The 21,960-nt window shown below is 42.7% G+C and overlaps 1 protein-coding gene across 2 annotated transcripts in view; it reads right to left on the minus strand.

The window, feature by feature from the left end:
* tle5 (TLE family member 5, transcriptional modulator) overlaps positions 1-21,103 on the minus strand; it is a 54,102-nt gene extending 32,999 nt beyond the window's left edge. The window contains exon 1 of one of the 2 annotated variants that reach the window (XM_033621910.2): positions 20,205-21,103. In XM_033621910.2, the coding sequence (XP_033477801.1) occupies positions 20,205-20,231 (27 nt within the window). In that variant the 5' untranslated portion in view covers positions 20,232-21,103. The remainder of the gene's footprint in view (positions 1-20,204) is intronic. The other variant, XM_033621911.2, reaches the window with a different exon arrangement.
* Positions 21,104-21,960: the final 857 nt, after the last annotated feature.

Genomic DNA, 21,960 nt, shown 5'->3' on the forward strand with positions numbered 1-21,960 from the left:
CATAGCAGTGCTTGTGCACATGTCGTAAAGCATAAGTGGAGTAGGGGTAACATGTTCTATCACTATACGAATAAATGTAATTGTGGTAGCAATATACTGTAGTTATGATGTAAGTCAAGTGAAATATTTTACAGTTTGAAAAAGACTAAACCAGAATGTTTGTTTGTGGCTAATTTGGTGAATCAAATACCTTAAAAGTTAAGATACCTTACAACATTTACGCAAGTAGAACAAAGTAAAGATATATCAAAACAGTGGTTCCCAACTGGTGGGTCATGGTCCAAAAGTAGGTCGCAGGTCCATTCTGAATGGACCACAAGTGACTCATGAACACGTCAAGTTGGTAAAAAAACACACCTTATTTTTAAGTACATTGAATTTCCGGCACAGAGCTTTTATTTTGAAGTGCTGTTTCCTGTCCTGCTGTGGAGTGAATGAATAACTGACAGCTATTTGACAAAGACAGCAAACTAGCTTGATGACATGTGCAAACACAAGTATGACGCCAAGTATTTAATTGCGTGGACCTTGAACTATTGAACCACTGTAGTAAAAGAAACGATGCACACAAAGATCATGGTTCTCTTTGAGTACTTATAGTAACTGGATAAGAGATGTGTAACCACGTCATAACAAGGGTGGTTATAACAATGTATCACAGAAATGGGGATACAAACAGCAGCCAAGCCAAACAGATTAAAGAAGTAAAATTACAGAAACATAACGTGTGTAATAGAGCTGAAACGACAAGTCGATTAAATGATTAGTCGATCGAAAGAACACCGCAAATTATTCTGATAATGAATTAATCATTTCTGTCATTTTTTAATAGCACAAATGTCAAACATTTGCTGGTTGAAGCTTCTTAAATGTGAAAATTTGCTGCTTTTCTTTGTCATTTATTACAGTGAATGAAGAGTCTTTGGGTTTTGGACTGTTGGTTGGACAAAAGAAGCAAACTGAAGACGTCACTTTGGGTTCTGGGAAATTGTGATGAGCATTTTTCAAATTCAAGTGTTATAGACTAAAATATGTATTAATTACTAACAAAAGTAAGCAGCAGATTAGTCGATAATGAAAATAATTGTTAGCTGTTGTTAGTTGCAGCCCTAAAGTGTAATGGAGCAAACTGCAAAAACAATCAAGGGGGTTGATACTAGGGGTGGGGGAAAAAAAATTGATACAGCATAGTAACACAATATTTTTGTGTGGCAATATCGATTCATCAGTCTTTTTTTTAATATGTAAATTATTAATATAACAAATACAAATTTAACTTTAGGTAGCCTACTAGAATAATATAATCAATTACTTTTCCAGTTCAACAGATACATTTTGCTGCTGCAATAACAATGACTGAAGTGAGATAAACAGATTAAAACCTATTATAGCGCTCTTATTACTTATTAGAGCAAACAGATGTTGACAAACATTTGCTTTAGAGACATAATTTACAGTTAAAAACAAGGTAATATATCGCAATACATTTTATCACAACACTCAGCATATCACAATATATTTAAAATCGCAATAATATTGTATCATGACTTAAGTATCATGATAATATCGTATCTTGGGTCTTCTGGTGATTCCCACCCCTAATTGATATAGAGATTAAATACTTAGTCGGATTATTGATTATTGATTATTACTTACCATTGGCTTGTTTTCAGTTATTTATGTCTTATTATACCTCACCTACTTGTTCTATCTATTACTGTTTGCTCATGTGCTGTTTTCCTTTTGTACAGATTACTTGAAAACTGCAATAAAGTAAACAATTAGTCGGTTAATCTGTTAGACTGCGGACAAACTATTATGTTAATATACAATGGTTTTGATATTGTTTGAGTCATTTTTCAAGCAAAAATTGTAAATATTTGCCCTTTCCAGCCTCTCCAATGTAAGGATCTGCTGCCTTTCTCAAGTTTTATACTGTAGTAAAATGAATATCTTTAGATTTTGGAATTCTGGTTGGACAAAACAACACATCTGAAGACATTACTTCAGTCTGTGGGAAATTGTGGTGAGCACTTTTCACAAGTTCCTGATATTTTATTGATTACTGTTAATCAAGAAAACAGATTGGAGACTGATCAATAATGAAAACAATCACTATGGATGTTTACTTAAAGGCACATTGGATAAAACTGCACCAAAATGACACCCATGTCATGTCAAAAAGACTTTGTATGGGCCTCACACCGCAAGCTACATCACCGCTCCTTCACCTAGCCTGGATGTTGCTATTAGCCCTTATTGTAATTCTGTCCACACTACATTCCCCAGGCAGCGGTGGACGGCCAGGTTGTGTGTTAGAGCACAGCAAGCATCAAACCCAAATAGGGACAAAATCTCATTATTTCTCAGCAGGCTGCATAATGGGTCAGGTGGGGAAAGAAAAAAAAATCGACATTTTCCCACTACGATTGAGCAGGCATAAAAAAACCATCAGAAATCTGATTGCAGCACTTACGGGAAGCTAGCCCGCCGCTGTTAGGAATGACCTGTCGCTTTGTACCCTGCCCCCCCACGGCATGTCGCTCAGCTTCATTTTTAACTACAAATAGGCCGCTTCGCATTCACAGAGCCATGGCCAGAGAATATGCTAAGCAACAGGATTGCTTCAGGTTGTAGGAATGAACCTGCTTGCTTCAAAGGCTGAATTATTTTTTGCTTTGTGGCTCAGTCAGCAGTGCTTAGCTCTAACATGGTAAAGAGTTGGGGATGAATTCTTACTAAGCCTCCCGGGGTAAACATATACATGGTCATGGTATTATAGGGGGTTGGACACTAAATTAATGTTTTAGATTACGTAAAAAGAAGCTCTAGGTTTGGAAGAAAAAGACAGGCAGTTAGGAGGTCATTCCAAAAAAAACCTACACAGTCCCACAAAACAGTGACAAGCACAGTGACCTCAGCCATTACACTTTCAAATGTCATGAGAAGTGCTGACATTATCATGCTGTCGCCACACACAGAAACCCCCAATCCACACAAACCAAGCTGCTGCTCGGAGACGGAGGCTCAGACTGTAAAGCAGAATAACCTTTTCCATTATCTCTCCGGCCAGTATGGCATGGTCCAAACTCAGCAAACAACAGCTTGGCTATATGGGTCTGTGCCACACAGAGCCTGTGTCAACACGAGGCACTTAGCTACAGGCAGCCATGTAACTCACACTGCAATAACTCTTCCCTGCGCTGCTTTCTGAACACTGTGTGTGTGCATGTGTGTGTTTGTGTGTCTGCCTACAGGTTACCCCCTGTGCCCGAGGGTAGAGCTGTTGCCCTAGATCCGATTTCCTCTCTGTGCAGCGCAGTATGCAAACGTTTAAAATACCAAAGTTTCTCTCAGTCAACAGCCCCAGGTAGGGCATCCTGTTCCGCAGGGGAATAACAGGAGAGACAGAGAAGACAGACGGAGGAAGACATGGGAAAAGGAAGCAAGAAAAGGAGAGCAGGAACTTTTAAATTTAATTTGGGCCAAAGTGGTGGACCGACCGACATTGCCATCCCCTGAGGCATGCTGCCAGCATGGCTAAAAGGAATTAAACCCATCAAATATCAGTCAGAAGAATCTGTAAACTTGCTGCAGTGATGGCTGTGCTTTCTGGGGATCTTATCACTGATATGACGACAGTGTGAACTCCTGAAGAACAACTCTTTATCACAGCTTGTTATGATCTTTATAGACATCATTACAGCTGGGAACAGTCATTTATGTAGAAACTGTAACATGACGCAGGGCCCGACAATAAGTTTTACAACTGGCTATTGGGCCATCAGCTTTTGTTTGCCTAAGGTGTCAGAATGGTTATAAAATTATGTATAACTGGAGCAGTGATAGTACATGTGTATATAGTCAAACATATGTAATCAAATGGTTACAGGGCAGGTTTAAATGTAGGTGTAATAGATGCCAAAAGTGGCAACCAGACTAAAGAAAATAGTTGGTGGAGGTCAACATCTGGTTGCCTGGAGCAACAAGATAACTGTCACACTTCACCTTCTTCTTGAAATGTTTCACAGATTTCCAACATAGATTAAAACTCCACAGCGAGAAGGATGTGTTTACTAACAGCAGCTTAGATGTGGCCTTATTTGGCTGATGGCTGGCAATAATTTGAAAGCTTGGCTGGAGGTGAGGTTTATGTACACGTAGGGCTGCTGCGGTGATTTAAGGGTGGTTCAACAGCGTGGTATTTGATATTTGGTATTACCAACATTTTTTGTTGTTTTGTAGATTACTTCATATATCCTGATTTTAGTGCTTTATAAATTAGTTTAATTGTTGGGCTATTATTAGGTATACAGTTGCTTTTTAAATAGCAAAGACGAGAGTTTTATATCAAATAAAATACTGATTCTTTGTTAAATGCAGAACACAGAGAGACAATGTGGTGCAATAAGGGATGAAACGTTTTCATCAGTTGAGACGCTTTGGTTATGTTTGGTTGCTATGATTCGTTACATCCACAGAATTAAAACCATTGGCACAAGGTAGTGTACTTTCCAAGTGGCAACCTCTGAGGCTGAAAAGCGAAGCCAACACAAAGTGCCGAAAAACTGCAGTTCTGTGAACAGCTACTTAAGGCTGGCTCTCAAAGCCAGTCAATACCCATAGACCCCCATGTTAAAATGCCCATCTTCATAGCAGAAGTAAATGTGTTTACAGCCTGGTACAAATAACGATTAAGGTCTTTATACCGTTCACATTTTATTAAGGTAAAAGTTACACATAATTAAAGATGGGCCGCTTTGTGTAACAAGTTGTCTGCTGATGGTTCCTCATCTTCTCAGTCAGATCCACCCCTCACTCCTTCACAGCTCCAGCCTCTCACCCAAATATGGTCACTTCTGACTCCAAAAAGCCAAAATTCTGACAGCCGTAATGCCCTACTCAAGGCTACAAATGTGCGTCCATGAACCAATGAATGATGTCACAGTAGCTACTTCCATTATTTTTACAGTCTGTGGTAATTGCTCTGGATGAAGGGAAGTGCTGAAGCTATTAATTTCTCCTCCATTGTTGTTTAGCAATGTGACAGTTGGTCTTTGTGGTATTCTGCTCTGACGGTGGTGTAAAAGGTGAAGTGAAAAACGGCCGCAGAGTCGTAACCAAAAGCTGAATATTTGTCAACTCTGCTCAGTGCAAAGTAGACGCTCGCTGCCTCGTCAGGCTGTTGGCATTTGTAGCTTAGGATAAATTCCTGGCACTTCCATCAAAAAAAGAAAAAAGAACTTGAATACATAAGTTGTGGCTGTTGCTTGCCATCCCCTGCGGTTGGCTTGTCAATACCATGGTATTGCAGTTATCTCAACAGCCCTACGTACATGCTAGCTCATGACCCTGCTTCACAGGACACAAATGGAATTGAGATGATTTAAGTCAAAGTTTTGTTATTGAAAAAGACATTATAAAACAAGGAACCCCTACAGCTAAAGACCCTGACACACCAAGCCAACCGTCAGTCAAAGTTGGGCTGTTGTGAGTGTCTGCCGCCCTCGTCGATGCAGGGTGTCATCAGCTTAAGTTGGCCTTTTTTCTGCCGATAAAGAATGTTGAATCAGTGTCTGCACAGTGGAGGCCATTGCCAAATGAAACCACTCTGATTAGCTGTTCAGCTCAGCTCATGAGAAGAAAAATTAAAGTGAGAAATGCAAACAAAGAGCTGAAGTGGAGAGGGAGTGAGGTCGAAACAAACTTGTTACATGAGGTAAGATTATTTTTCTTAAGCCACTGAGCACTTTAGCAAAAAACGCTTTGTGATATTTTGGGTTACTGCTAACTGGTGCACAGTAATAATGGCCTGTTCTTTCAACACTGATTGTACTGTTAATAGGCTAACTAGCATTAAGACGGTCCTCCAGTTGCTCTTTTTGAATGACGATTACAGACAACTGCGGTCTAATGGTATGGAGGGGTATGTCTTTTCCTGCAGGCACAGAGCACACATGCTTGTTGGCAGTCAGTTTGGTGTGTTCATGTGCAACTTGGCCGAGACACCTTGACGAGAGGTGACGCGGCAGGAGGCTCTTGTCACCGCTAGGTCTCTGACGTCAGTTTGGTGTGTCTGGGTCTTAAGAGAAAACACCACCATGATAATCTTGCCTGGTGTGTAATGCACACAACTGCTAGCACAAGTATTATAGAACAGTCATATGGTATTGTTTTGCTTTGTTAATGATGTGAAACATGGTACTAAGTACAGTCTAACATTCTCAATCAAGGTCATCACAAAGCAGGCTAAATCCTGGATAAAAATGTCCGGCAAAGTGCAGGAGTTTGAAGGACGATTCTCACAGTGCTGCCCTGATACTCTAGCCACTACACAACCAGGCTTTGCAGAGCTCTCCTCGCTCCGTGCAGTATACACAGCTAACAATGTTTATTATCCCTCTCTCTGTCAGTGACCAAAACAAGGTGCTCTATGGGGGCCTGAGAGCCCACAACAGATGGATGCCCATAATGTTAATGAAATACTGCCGTAATATTGTGACACATGCCATCTGCTGTGACAAAAAAGGTGCCTACACGCTGTGCAAGTGAAAATGTGTTTGTGCAAGAGAGAGGCTAGGCTAACGTGTGTGTGTGTGTCTTTTTTGTTTGTGTTACAGAGCAATAGCCTAGACAGTGTGAATGTGACAGAGAAAGATATGTGTGTGTTAGAGCAAAACAGAGAGCCTTAACATTGAATAGGTGTGTGTGTGCATCTGTGTGTGGGGTGTGATAAGCCTCTGTGTATGATGCTTGGCTGCCAGAGGAACAAATATTCACTGCCATGAATCATACACAAGGATACAACAGCCCACACACACTCTCTCTCACATGCAAAATTTGCATAGTGCACACACACACACACACACACACACACACACACACACAGTACCTAAATGTAGGACAATCTCTAATTTGATTCTGCCCTGCTCCTTTGAGACGTAATTAAAGCATTAAAAAGCTTTGTGCGCTGGTGAGGCAATTGAGACAGTCTTCAGCGAATAAATGGGATTCATCGTTTCAGGAAATTGCTGCCCCACCCCCATCCCCCACCCACCAACCCAAAGCCCACTCATCGTCACCCCCCTACACACACACACAGACACATACACCCCTCCTGGCCTCATCATCTGGTCCAATCCATGTGAAATCTACTGTGAAACATAATGTCTATTTTAAATAAGAATCAGGCTAAGGCTGTTTCTGCTCCATAGATCAGTCGACAAAGGCGACGGGAAGGGATGGAGATTACAGGGGGGGCTCGGCTTCACACACACGGACCGCACTACAGCGATTAGACACACCAACAATACATGAATACAGTACATATATCCAGTAGAGAATTTTGGACACACAAGTCGAGCACACACACAATTACAATGCACACAGACAATAACAGCAGGATACACTGGAAAACATCCTCCTCAGTATAAATCCTGCCTGAGGGTAGCGGCAGTGTGGGGATTGTATTTCCTGGAGCACTGCCTGACTGTTTACATCTCAGTTGGAGTGTGTTTGCGTGTGGTATATGTGTGTGTGTGTGTGAGTTGGGGGCAGGGATGGAGCCTTGGCATTGTAATCACTCACTAATGACTGGATGTTATCTCACTCCCACTTTTAAATGAATGCAGAAGATCGACACTGACGAGCAGTTGGCCTGTTTCTCAACGCCAGGCTGTCTGTTTGCTCCATAGCAACAGTCCCATGGATGCCATTTGAGCTGTCCACCTCCTCTGACCATCTCAGACACAAACACATTATTATTCAAAGATAACGCAAAGGCTGAGAAGAAGGGAAAGTGTGCCTGTTGAAAGCAAAGTAATCACTAGCCTTTTTTTTTAGTTTGGCGGCAAGATTAGAAATTATAGGGGTAAATTAAAGCCTGGATGTAAGTGCAGCATGTGTGTGGTTTAGAAAGATGTAAAAAGGGTGCTGAGAGCAGGCACAGAAAGTGATGTTTAAATGTGATGCATTATTGCTATAAATTTGGGGCAATTCAACACAACTCTGCAATCCAAAGATATTCCCTTTTTTCTGGGCTCATTTCCTCTGAAATAAAGTGTCTACATGTAGCGTTCATTCTGCTGAAGGGGATAACTATGTCTGGCTCTGGTGAATACAACACGTGGGGTATTTGTTTAACATGTGGGCAAACCTCTCAGCAAAAATCCATCATGACATGATTCACCGAGCCAGACGCTGAGGGCTTAAGCCTTTTGCTAATACACAAGCACCAAACAAAATCACATCCTCCATCTAAGAATAGCTCCAACCAAACAATTCCATCTAAATATCCCAGATTAGTGTTTGGACTAAAGCGTATGTGCCCAGTGATCTGAGAGAGGGTCAGGGCTAACTGGCCCGCATCCAAGCTCACCTCGGCCAACTCTGTCTGGGCCAAGAGCGCCTTGCTATGTTAGCTGCTCAGTGTGTGTGTGTTTATGTGTGTGTATGAGAGGAGGCTGAGGAATAGGATTGTGTCTTCAGCCGCTCTGGACAGGGGCTTTAGAGCGCAGGGAGAGCCTAATCCTGTTTGGGCCAGGAATTAGATTTTGATTATTATCTCTCACGAACCAAGCCAAGGCTTACCCCCATTTCTGCAGCGTTATCCCCACAACACAAACACACACATACACACACACACATACACACACTCCTCCCCCTTGCAGCCCAACAGATTTGACCTCGTTAAGACGCTTTAAAGGGGATTATTCTACTTTTATCACTTCGAGTGAAGTGCCCTTGCAAACATAGGCTTGGCATGGCTCGGCCTCCCTCCCCACTCCGCAGAACTGTCTTGACCCCCTGCGCAAGGCCAGCCAAGCGCACAATACAAACACACACAAACATGACACTTAAGGCACACTGCCCTGCAAACACAGACGCACAAAAATGAGTAGACTTCACCCACAAACACACACACGCACACAGGGGCACACACACACAGGTATATGTACAGAAACATAGCAGACACAAGGTGGGGGCAGGCGTGCTGTAACGCAACACGCGCACACACACACAGGAAAATAGTGCAAGGATTGCAAAGCCAAGGGAAATGGGCAATTTGTCAAGAGTGGGGAAAGTGGTGAGGCCGACAGGGCTGTGGGTTTGGAGACCATGGCTGAGATTAAAGCCAGCCTCGCAGAAGGGGGGCTTTAAGATTACACCCAGTACGGTTGAGCAGATGATTGATGCCTGCTTGTAAAAACCAAGGTTATTACTTACAACAGCCAGCGAAGGAGGGAAGACATGGAGGGAGGAAAGGAAGATTAGTCCCAAAGTTCGCAACAAATAAGTGGACAATGAAAGCGGAAAGCTGGAGTGCCAGCATGTGGCTGACACCAGGGAACTTCCGTTTCGTCTGCTCAACAGAGGTGCTGGCGCTAACGTTGTAGCATGTGCACATGTTAAAAGTTTTAAAAGGTAGAGCTATTTTTTCCCTTGACTCCAATCCAAGCCATTTAATTTTCAGTATGAGTCCCAATCTAATCTTAATGCGATACCTTAATGAAATTTCAGCCAGTTTTAGGCCACGTTCACACAGACGGTACAGTGTCAATGAAACAGGCTCCTCATTCATTTGGTTTTAGCTTAAGGGTGCATCAATACTTTAACGTTTTCATTTTACAACAAATTGTTCTCCATACACACAAGTGTTTCCGCAGAATTTCATAACTAATTCCCATCCATACTAAATGCCTGAAAATACACATGGCCACTTACATACACTAGACATGTGTGTATCGGTGTTAACAAGAAGCAAATTGTCTTCTCTGTGGTTGGTTGCTTAGTTACAGAAATACTAAATAAATGGTGAAAAGTAAAACCAGAGTTTTCTTTGCTTGGACTGACAAAGAGGTGGACTGTTACTGAAAGTAACACGTGTTTAAGATGGTCAAGGCGGCGGAAAACAGATTGGGAGACATTACAAAGCAAACATGATGACATAGTATAGCGGTGTCGAACAACAGTATTATCTGTTGTCAGAGTAAGTTATGGTAATGGGAAAGGAGTAATGGTACCCACATAAAAACAATAATATCACAGAAGGTATGTAGATCTAGCTGTGATGTTTTAACTTGACAAGTTGTGACTGACAAGCAAACATAAATATCTGCATCACCATTTCCAAAAGGGTTCCTTTCGTGACATCCAGACTAAAACGCAACCCTGATGATTTGAAACTAAAGCAGGGTCAACAGAGTTTTCAAAGGTCTCTGTTTTAGGGGTTCCAGAGCACTAAAGTAGTGTGGACGCTAGGACTACAAGTAGCAATTGTTATGCATTTTAAAATGAAAAATATTAGTGAGGATGTAACTTTAGGGTGCTTTCACACCTGCCCTGTTTGGTTCGGTTTAATCGAACTCTCAAGTTCAGTCTTAGGGGTTGAATGGTCAAACAGCGTCTGACGTCTCCTGCCTTTCTTAGATTGGAGTTGGCTGAATGTGACACACAGACAGAAGACAGTTCAGAGGTAAGGATGTAAGGATTTAAAATTCTCTCTCATATCTTTTTTTAATTCTTTACACACCTACTTCTGTCCCTTTTTGTATGCACAAATGAGCGCAACACTATGAATGCCTTCAAGAACAGAAAGTCCAAAAGTGTGCTCAGTTATCCCCATATTTGAACAATTATCACCTCTCACTCTTCACTATCACAGCAGACTTTTCACCCTTCCTACAAGTGTGGCCATTTGGAATAAATAAAGACAAAACTTTTGCAACGATGCAATGTTATTTCATCCAGTAACCCACTGCATTGGCCAGATAAATGCAAGTACACGTCTGGTAAAAGACTTTGTGACAAGAACAGTGCAATGCCACCATTTCCCTCTCAATCACTCACTCTCTTCTAAGTATTCAATGGCAACTTTCCCGTTGTAAAATGTTTTGTAGTATCGTATACCGCTGTGCACTGTGTGTGTTTTGTTGTCTGATAATCTTTCAAACTAATCAGTCTATTACTAAATCAGAACTTCCTGGATATTTTCTGTGTTCTCACTGGTACCTTCAGCAACATGCCCTCTCCAGTGGGACCCCTGGTGTTGTTTTAAGCATGGTTCTATTTTCAGTCTGAATTCCCGCTTACACCACCAAAATTTCATTAGCCTGAGTGGCACAGCTGACAGGGTGTCCTGTTGCAAATATCAAGCATGTTTAATAAGGATGGGACTGGTTGCACTCAGGACTGGCGGGGCACCGACCTCACAGCAGGGTGGTGACAATACCTGCCAACATGTATTCTGAATACAACACTATCTAAACCAGTCCTGTCTCATAGTGGACGTCTGTCCTCACCACCACCACCACCACCACCACCCCCCCTCCTCCTGAACGAGGGAGGTTTTCATTGCCTTGTTGTGAGTCCTCATGGTGTCTGAATGAGATCTTGGTGGAGATGAGGTGGCATATTGTTCCAGTCCGGGCATTACTGCTCCTGGGCACACAAACAGAGCAGCTAATTCTCTTGTCTGAACTGGTGCAGTGCCTCGCGTTTTGGCAGGTCTGGGGGCCCTGGCCAGGGCAGGCCAATCCAGCAGCCCCCCGTCGAGCTGCTTTGTTCCAGCCCATCGCACCGTTCTGCTCTGAGGAAGGGCTGCCCCACCCACCACCACCACCACCCTCCCTCCTTCCCACCTCCCACACACTCCTCGTAGGGAGCCACTGCTGAATACTGATGCAGCCTCTCCACTCCACACCCCCCCCATCTTCCCTCCCACACACAAAAAACACACACACACACCACCCGATGACCTCTCGACTGCGTGTGTGAACATGCACACACACACACAAGCACAAATTCATCACCATTCTACTTTTTCCTCTTCACGCACAGCATCCTTCAGTCATGCTGGGATGCACACACACACATATCTGCACACACTCATATACTGCACATATACGTCAGTAAATGCAACAAAAACACACACAGATATTCACATCAGTAGCTCCAACGGACTTGAGCAAAACCAAAAACATGGTACGACTCAGCTGACATCTGTTTTGATTTAAATTCATGTTCTTTCTGGTGAATTTGCTGCGGTACTTTGTGTGAGGCAAAGTGGCCAGAGTAGACAAAGAGGTACAGATACAACTTGCAAGTCTTATTTTCATCAACGTTAAAGGGGAAGCCCTGGTTTCTACACTATAATCACATGGTAACAATAATTCTGACAGCGTTCTGCTGATGATGTTTTAACTGACGACAGCAATAAACCACACTGTGAGCGGTCTTGTATTCCCCTGGCCTCCACACAGTCTATACAGATTCTTCTTCACTTATTTATGACCAACACAATAAATAAACACAAGGTGAAAGTTGTGTAACTGATTGGCCCAGCAGGGGCGGCATCATTCATAGAGTGGTGACATGTTTTCTGTCACCTTGATTCAGTATTTCCATCAAGCCAGAGGCTGCTGTGGTGTGTGCTGTGAACTCCGGAGGGATGGCGCACAAAGTCTGTGTGTGTGTGTTTGTTTTGCTTTAGCTGCATTCACACTAATGTGAACAACACACCTAAAGCTGTGTTATATAGGGCACCACATACAGAGCTTTAAAAAATGCTCTCCAAGGAGAATGCATTTGAAATTGCTGACATACGACTGTTATGTATGGCATCTCAGAGTCATCATTACTGAAAATCTTCACTTGCCGACACTTCACCAGACTTGCTTTATAAACACTTAATTATATATTGCAAGTGGTGGACAGACAGAAATTTTAAAAAGCTGCTGGCTCATGTGGCCTTAACATGGCCAACAAATTCACATTTGAAATACCAGAATTTTCTTCATCTCTCTGCATCCCTTTTGGAATATATATGGCACTTTAACAGTATGTGGAGTGCTTTAACAGCAGTACAGAAAAATACTTAGTGGAAATGCCAGGAATTTGAAAAAAGGTCACAATATTGCAAACAGTTTAATAATTAATTGGTGGTGTGTCAATAAAAGCATGGATGGATTACTGAACAGGCCTACCGGGTAGGCCGAAGGGCCCAAGGTGTCATGGCCCCCTGTAGCTTTCACCTCCAAAATGCCACTCAAATTAAGACGCAACACTGAAGAGACACAAAATGACCACAAAGAGATGCAAAGAGACAAAAATAACTACGAAAAACAGGCAATACAACCACAAGGAGACATAAAATGACTACAAAGATACACAACACTACCAAAAAAGACACAAAATTACCACAGAGCCACAAAACCCCCCAAAAAATATACCAAATTAACTCAGAGACACAAAATTGCCTCAGTGAGACGCACAACCAAAAAAATAATGCATAAAGACTACAGAGAGATACAAAACCACCACAAAGTCTGTGTATCTTCCTCCTGTGTAGGAGAAGTGGTGTGGCCTTTTGCTTATTTGTGCCCAGGCGCCCACTGTCTCGTAATTTGTCCATGGATAAAAAGCAAAACACAATACAGTGCAATGAAAACAGACTAAGCAAATAAATTACGACCTACAGGAAGCATGTGACTCAAACATCCACTCAAGCTTCAGCTCCACTGAGGAAATGAAAAACTGCGACAGACATAAAGATATGTGTGGACAGATAAGAAGACTCCTGATATTTGCATAATGTTAGTGGATGCAAATGCATATTATTCTGCATTTTCTTTTGCAGATTCTCTGAAAATTTGGTTCAGAATTGTGCAAAATTTGGATGGAAACCTGTGACAATGGGCTGGAGTCAAACAGGTCGAAAGTGCATATACCTGGGGACCCATGTTTTAGGGGTTAATATGCCGATCGTTACGCACAACATCCCGGTGAGAGTCCTGCTGGGGACCTCTCTCCTGGTAGAAAAAGGCATAAAAAGCCCCCCAAAAAAGAAAAGGGGGTATAAGTCAGAGGGTTTGAATGTGTATTCAAATGTATCCCCTCTGCCTACTTAAGTACAAGTCAGTGTGTGTGTGTGTTCAGTCAGAGATGGGCTGCACCAGTCTACACCCCTCCCTTTCAACCAACCCCAAAGCATTTTGACAATCATCCACTGTGGCCCTTCACAAAAATCAACATCACCTGTGACCCGTGGCCTCAACTCGGCCACTCAAAGGCAGGGCCTCCTGCAGGGTGGGGGTGTTTGTGGGCTCTGCGGGGCTCTGTTTGTCATGCTAATCAGCTGGCCTAACCTTAACGACCCAGACATCTGCTGGCCTGCGTGTGTCAAGCCCCACATTCAATTTGTTCCCCAGATACAAAAAGCAGATAAGACCCTTGAGGCTGGTAAGAATGTCCGTGTGTGTGTGTGTGTCCTTGCTGTTGATGGGTGAAAGGGAAAAAATCCTTTATTTCTATGCATGTACTAGAGCAATAATTACCAGCAGAGAAGAGAGCTAAAGTGTATGTTCGTGTGTGCCGTGCTCATGCTTTCTTCTGTGTGTGTGTGTGCAAGCTTCAATGTCTAGTACCCCCCACCAACAAACACACACAGCCTGGCTTGTTGCTCACACACACGCGCACACACACACACACACACACACACACACACAGAAATGAACACGTGTGTGTGTGTGTGTGTGTGCAGCAGAGCGGCGGAGAAGGGGTGGGGGGAGTTTGTTTAATGGGCGAGACAGGGGACCATGGGGATTAAGCTCCCCCCAGCTGGAGGCTTTAGAGGAAAGGCTGGGGGCTGTCCTGTTAATTCAAGTGGGCTTAATAATGCCTGTGCACCCTCTGCCCCTGACCCTCCCACCACTACATCAGATCTGGGAGGAAACGCATGATAAAGGGAGACAAGCAGGAGGAGGAGGGAGTGTGTCTGTGTCTCAGTGTGTGTGTGTGTGTGTGTGTGTTTCTGTGTGTGTGTGTACAACCTGTGGCCATCTCTACAGTGGAGCGTGGGCTCAGGGGATTTCGCCTCCATATTACTTGTGCTACTCTCCGGCTTTGGCACCGGGCCTTTCTGTTGCTCCACTTTCACGCCACAGCCAGCTTTGTTGAAGCTGCATTAGGATTAATCAACACCCAAACAATATGGCAAATGCTATCAACTGGGTCAGGCACTGTGCCACTATCAAATGAGGCTTTTTCCTATTAAACCTATGAACTGTGCCCGTAACCTGTGACAGTGGATTAAAATGCACCCATTGACTTAAAAGACACGTGAATCCTTGTTATACTGTGGTCTCCTTTGTGCCTAAATGGGACAACTATTTGAAAAGAACAAAATCATTGCTCACTGATTTTGTTTTCTGCATGTAATGACTATATTTACATGCACACTACTTTTCTACTATTATTCCAAACATGACAATATTCTGAATTTTATACGGATCACGTAAACAGCATATTCAGTTTGGATATCCTAAATCAGGCCTTTTTTCCAAATATAGCATCTTCTGATTAAAACATGTAGCATACAGCACAATCGGCATCTCACTTGGGGTTTTTAATCGCACTTTGCAACACACTGCCTCTTGTCCGTATACAGTCAACTCTGTCTATTGTCATGGATACGTTGTACGAAACTCATCAACTGTTTGCGTGGCTGGGCTAGATAAAAGCCTTTCTGTTCGGACGACACACCTTCTTTTAACACAACCAACTTTGATACAGGTTTTGAATCTGCGCCAATATCGCCAACCTTTTTACGAAGCAGGATGAAGGAACGTAAGATGGAGGCAGTGTTTGCACATACAAACAGGTCCGTCAAAACTTTAAAAAAAAATCTGATATGATGCAAAGAAGCAAAATGGCACAAGCAACCCAGCCATTTCACTTCTCCATATTTTGACGTGATACACGACATGTTAGAACACGTTAATCAGAGTATGAATGCATGTAAATGTGAAAATGAGTGGAATATTCATCTTCATTAGCCATGTAAACAGCTTGGTGGGAATACTGTATTCTTTGGAATAAGGGCAAAAAAAAACAGAGTGTTTTGTGCATGTAAAAGAAGTCGCTATTGCAGTTTCACTTCAATAGAAAGCCTTTTTTTGTCATTGTACAAAGAATATACAACAAGATTCGGAGTGCTACATCTAATCAGGTGCCAACTAGTCAATATACCAAGCAAGTAAAAAAAAAACAAAAGACTGCAAAATCATTCATAAAATCTGAAATATTTCGTGTAAATAATAGGCTATATCAAGCTGTACTTAATAAATAGAGTTTTTCTCTGTGAAGTAGTGAACTGCACTTGAAAAGCACTACGTTTACAGTGTAATCATTTAAATCCTTAAAACACTTCCACTAGGCATGACTACTACACACAATATGTGCCCATTTACAAAAACCAAAATGTCAAACTGGGGAAGATGCAGAAAGAAAGCAGCAACCATCCAAATGTGGAAAATGTCCTGACACAGTGTTACACAGGAAAATCTTTCTCGTTTCTATGAATCAGCTAAAAGCCACACAGCCCTTTTACACACAGTTTACATTAGCAATACAAATTGTCTAAAGTGTCCAGGAAAAGGCAACATCTTCTACGATTCTGACAGGAAATGCCTTAACGTTATTTTAATGCAGTGTGACCGCACATCAGCTCTGACGCCAACACAGCTTCCTCTGCAAGTCCTCTGCTGCTTTAAATCAGACACATCATACATGAGAGAGTCCTTGATTGTGTATATTCATAGTGAGAATATAACGCTTTTGTTCACATCATATGAACACTGAACACTAATGTCACTGCAGAGAGAACAAAGGAAAGTAGAAGGAAAGCAGATTCGGTGCTGACTGAGTCCGTTTGAGAGATCCATCATCTGTCATTATGAGGCAGTGCTGTTACTCTCATCCTCCAGCTCCTTATCTTTGACACTCATATCTATATGAGTGTCACACATTCTCCCCATCCTCGGGCCCCTGTGACAGCAGCAGCAGCAGCTGAGGAGGAAGAGGATTTAGAGAGGGAAGACGTGTGTGTGTGTGTATGTTTATGTTTAAAGCCACAGTTGGAGGTGGGGGGTCAGAGCACAGGTGTGTTTGTGGAGGGACGGAAATGGCTTGTTGCAGCAGGTTAAAACTGAAGCAGCTGCAGAACGAGTGAGGAGACATCCTAAATTCCCAAACCCCATTTTTAATCCTGTGTGTTGGGTCTTAATACTCCAATCAAGCAGCATAAGGGCACTCAATTGGATTAGAAAAATAACCTCCTATCAGACAGGCAGGCAGACAGGAGTGCGGTGGCCCAGCTGCTCTCACCTTGGAGAAGGTGACTGGGTTCTCACCCCATCAGGAGGTGACTGCTTCACCACTTCACTAACAGGAAGGAGGGTGGTGAAAACAGGGCTCTAAAGTGACATCTCGTCCCAGTAATTCCCCGAAATTAAGTGCAGGTAAATATTATCTGAACATAATTATAAATGGGCATCCCTGAAAGGTTTCCTCTTAGGGAACACGATGAAGACCAACTGAAAGAGCACAATCACATGACTTACTTCTTGCTCATTAATGTGGCCATGTCAAATGGGATGACAGAGGAGATACCCGCACACCAATGTAACTGGGCTAGAAAGCCACATGAAGGTCCACAAACTAAGAATAATGCAAAAATAGTCTATTTATTTAAGACATCAGTGCACAAAAAAGGTGCTCAAAGTGCAAAAACATGAGTAAAAACAGCAGCAAATGTGTCAGTCCTTGACTACGATCAGTGTGGGTATCTCCTCTGCCGTCCTTTCTTGTTTGCCTATATTACGGACGCACCCAAGATAAACTTTTTGTTGCCCCAAGTCGGCGCAGATTCACAGCAGCCCTAAGGCTTGTTTGTTATAAAGAATGGTATAAATGAGCAACCTACGACTCTCTCTCCAAGAATTTACTTTTCTTTTAATCAAAAAAGGGATCCCACAAACTATAATAACTGCATTTATCCACACGTCCTTTTCTACCACTGAAATGACTTTTTTCTGCAAGCACTACAAAGCCTCCAGGCGAATGTTGATATCCCACCATGCTTTGAGGAGGTAATAACTCACCGCACTCAGTGGGTACATACTGAACAATACAAACATTGTAATACCATCAGGGTTTAACATAAGGATAGCCCGATTGTCCAGGGCAAGTTAAATGCCATGTTGGGCTAGTACATTTAAAAGTATTAAATACATTGTTTTTTTCGGCAGCTGATGACGGAAGTAGCTAAGGAGTGAGTCATCGCTCTTCCTTTTCAATTCTGAAGAGAGTTGCACATGTGCAGTATCAATTAGCACATGCCAGAAAATGATGGCAGGTAAAATCAAAGTTTATGAGCTGAAAGCAGAGCGAGAATTTCAATTATCCTGGAAACAAGAGTTAAGTTGGGTGGTGTTAAAAAAGCCTGTGAGCGTCTAACGAATCCATCTCTGGAGAGAGGGAGGTGGAATTGTTGAGTTATTTTCGATATGCAAGAATGTTTATTTGCATCTATGACACACTGTGTCTTTGTTCTGATTACTTTAATTAAAAAAAGAGATTAAACATGTCAATTAACTTTAGTCTTTGCTGTTATTTGATAACTACTAATAAATAAAATAATTTGTAAAGAGGCAAGTAAAAATGGACTTTGGAAAAGAAGGTTTCTGACCCACCCAGGCAAGTGAAAATAAATAAATAAATAAATGACATTACAGCTGAACCCTGATTATAGCATGGGCTAAAAAACATAGCTACTTCGGTTCAAACCATGCAACTGCTAATCTGAAATGGTCACTTTTGAGATGTTTGGCAGAAGTATGAAAAGCACAAAATGGAGTCCCTTAAGTTGTTTCTATACCACCTGCATTTCCCATTTTTAATTAAAAAAGTAGCCATGATAAGATTGTATCTAATACACTGACAGGTATATGATTGAGGATATGTCTACAGTGAACAGTCTAAACTGTGGTAGGTTTTTTTGGTTTGTAGTTGGTATTATACAAAAAAACAAGCATCCTTTTAGATCATCAGTTTCAGGACACTTAGGTTGAACTCTGTGGGATGCACGGCTTATACAGGATTTCACTCATCTGACAAGCCAGGCCAGAGGTTCCCAAATCCTCACATCCTGCTCCCGAGTCTGAGAACACACATCAGCTGGCTCACATCAGCAGCATCAGCAGCAGCAGCAGCACCACAATCAGGCTGCCACACAGACTGACTGCCAAAGGGCAAACCCATTCAAGTCACAAAAGACATTCAGGTTCTAGCTTTAGCAAACAACTCTTCCGCTTTGAGCAGTAAAAGAACTAGTGGTGGCGACAAGATGTTGCCAGGGAGAAGCAGAGGGCACGGTCACTGGCAACAAAACAGTCTTCTTTGCTGTTGTGTTTACCTGCGCCGGACTTGGCTTTTTGTTGGATGTGCCCTTGCGAGGGCAGGGTGAAATGGCAGCCAGAACTGAGAGGGGAAAATACAGGTAAGCCACCACATTTTGGTTTCAGGGAGATTTCTTATGGCACCATATCAGAAGCCAAATACTTCCATTTTCAAATTGGGCCTGGGCCCCAGCCAGAAACACAAATTATTTAATTTGGGCCCTTGGTTGAAAAGCATTGCTGACACTGGATATTTCTACAGTGGCAAGCAACACAGTTCTGCCAGTCACTTAACATAAATGCTGGACCAGTGGGCTGAGAGCCCTCATCACTGATGAATACATGCCCTGGACTGAGTTTCTGTTACCATGGAAACGTGAGATTTAGGGGAACAGAGGAGATGTGCTTTTTTACAGTCATAAAAACACCCACCTGCACATAATAGTGTACAGTGAATTTTGAAGTGGCTCCACAGCCTTACAATGACAGCGACAACACCACTTTTATTTGTCCCCCCGAGTCAGGTTGGAACAAAACCACAGTCAAAATCATAAAAATAAATATTTTGGATAATGCAGCCCATTGAGTCTACACTGACACAGGGGTGTGCAATCATTGGGATGTGAAAAATGGCAGCATTCATATGAGTTGTTTGATTTGGAGGCTCTGGAAAAAGTTTCACAGTTTAAATCCCAAACACAAAAGATTTCTCTCCCATCGTGTCTGTTACCCCAAACCACACATCTTCTGCAGATTTCACCAAAAACTAAACACTGCGGATCAAAACCAACCTCATTAATATCCAAGAAAATCCTGCTTCTTCTAATACTTCAAATACAATGACAGCACGCTGCCAAAAAACAAGTTGCATGCATAATCCCCCTACCTAACTAACCTGCCTGGGTGAATCACTTGGTGCTTACTGTGGAGCAAAATTTCAGGACAAATGTGAAATTAAAATCCACTTACTGAGTGTCTTGATTGTGGAAACATCATGTCAATTCCTTGTTTGTTGCTTTCCTTCCCAAACACGACCAACTGAGTGCCCTGTGTTTATATTTTTCCTTGCGTTGGTCCTTTGTCCAAAGCTAGCCCTGCCTTACACAGGAGCTGTCCAGCGTTAGCAGGATGACTAGCTAACGGTAGCTAGCGACCCCCCTAAAAAATTAAGCCGAATACAAGTGATGCACTCAGCGAGGTAAAAGAGTCGGCGTCTCGTCTGGGTGATGCAAGACCATTCAAGCTGTACCTGTCCCGACCCCGTATTTACTGTGTCTGTGAACGGGAAACCACCATCAGTGGCTAAGCTAGCTAATTCTTCAAAAGCTGTCAGTCAAAATGATCCATCGCTGTTGCGAAGCCTTCCGCGTTAACGCACCAACGGCAGCGAAGCGAGCCCAACGCATGTAAATTAAAACCGTTGAGCACACAGCGGTGTTTGGGTTTAAGCTAGCGAGCAAGGGAGGGTAATGGTTTCCCCCTCTTCGCCGTGTGGTGGTCCTTTAACAGTTGGCTCGCCTCAGCCAGCTGCGACTACACTGATGAAAAAAAGTCAGAAGAGGAGGAGGACGAAAAAAACGGTCTAATTCTCAGAAATAACAAAATGTCTGCGGGTTCGTTTAAGTTGAATCCCGCTTCGTCCAACGGCTACAAATAAGTCGCGTGAGAGGAAAATCTGCGTTGTCGCCTAAACGGCAACTTCAGATTAAAAACCCCAAGCTGGAGTTAAACTCTGAACGTTTATCCGAGGAGTGGTGGGGGAACAGAGTGGATTTATCAGCAGTGGTGAAGCTAGAAAGTCAGTCCATTCCTGGAGCTGGTGGTGGTGGAGGTGGGTAGGCGCGACGCTGCCGAGCTCACCGCCCCACACAGAAGCACAGCGGATAGATGAGCGGTGAGCGGCGCGGTACCGCGCGGATCTACACGCCGCAGATCTACCTCATCATCACCCACCGGCTGATGTCTGAGCAACTAGCGCCTCACGTGGACAGGTCAGCACATAGTCCCACAGTCACAGAGGGGTGATGGGTCTATCAGAGCACTGTGTATGCAGAGCAGGGGTCAGGCCATTAAAGCAACTATGTGGTCTATGTCTCTTACTGTGCCTTCCATGTTTATAGTGTATTGTGGTTGTATGATGTTGTAAACTGTGTATTTTTTTTAACAGCATTTTACGTCTACATATAAAAGAGTTGAAAATTAACAATAGCTGTAAACTCTCTGTGCAACACATCAGTCCCATACCCATGGGGAGAAAAAAATATGTGTGCATGTGTGAGTGTGAGTTGGTATTTGAATCTTATTTACTCTATCTTAACCTGTCTTTTATGTGTATTTTCTCATTTGGTTATGTAAAGCACTTTGAGTTTCACTTCCTGTATGAACTGAGCTATACAAATAAAGTTATTATCATTATTTAGTTTGCAAGTTAGCAGTAATAATCAACACCCATACTTGAGTGCCATAAGTCTAGATTTCAGAGGCAAATGCAGGGGACACATCCCCCTCAATATTTGGACCATGTGCATTTGTCCCCCACAAAAAAACATTAACGTAGTAGAGGACTTTTATTTTGACATTTAAGATATTTACACCACTAATGGGTGGCTCAAAGTTTTCCGGTGGAGGACCTCCAAACCCCGTTGTTTCATGTGTGGTAAGGTGAGGTAAGGAAAGGTAAGGTAAGGTAAGGTAACTTTAATGTCCCTGAAGGGCAATTTGAGAT

Source organism: Epinephelus lanceolatus, chromosome 6 (assembly GCF_041903045.1).
Source record: "Epinephelus lanceolatus isolate andai-2023 chromosome 6, ASM4190304v1, whole genome shotgun sequence".
NCBI classification, from domain to species: Eukaryota; Metazoa; Chordata; class Actinopteri; order Perciformes; family Serranidae; genus Epinephelus; species Epinephelus lanceolatus.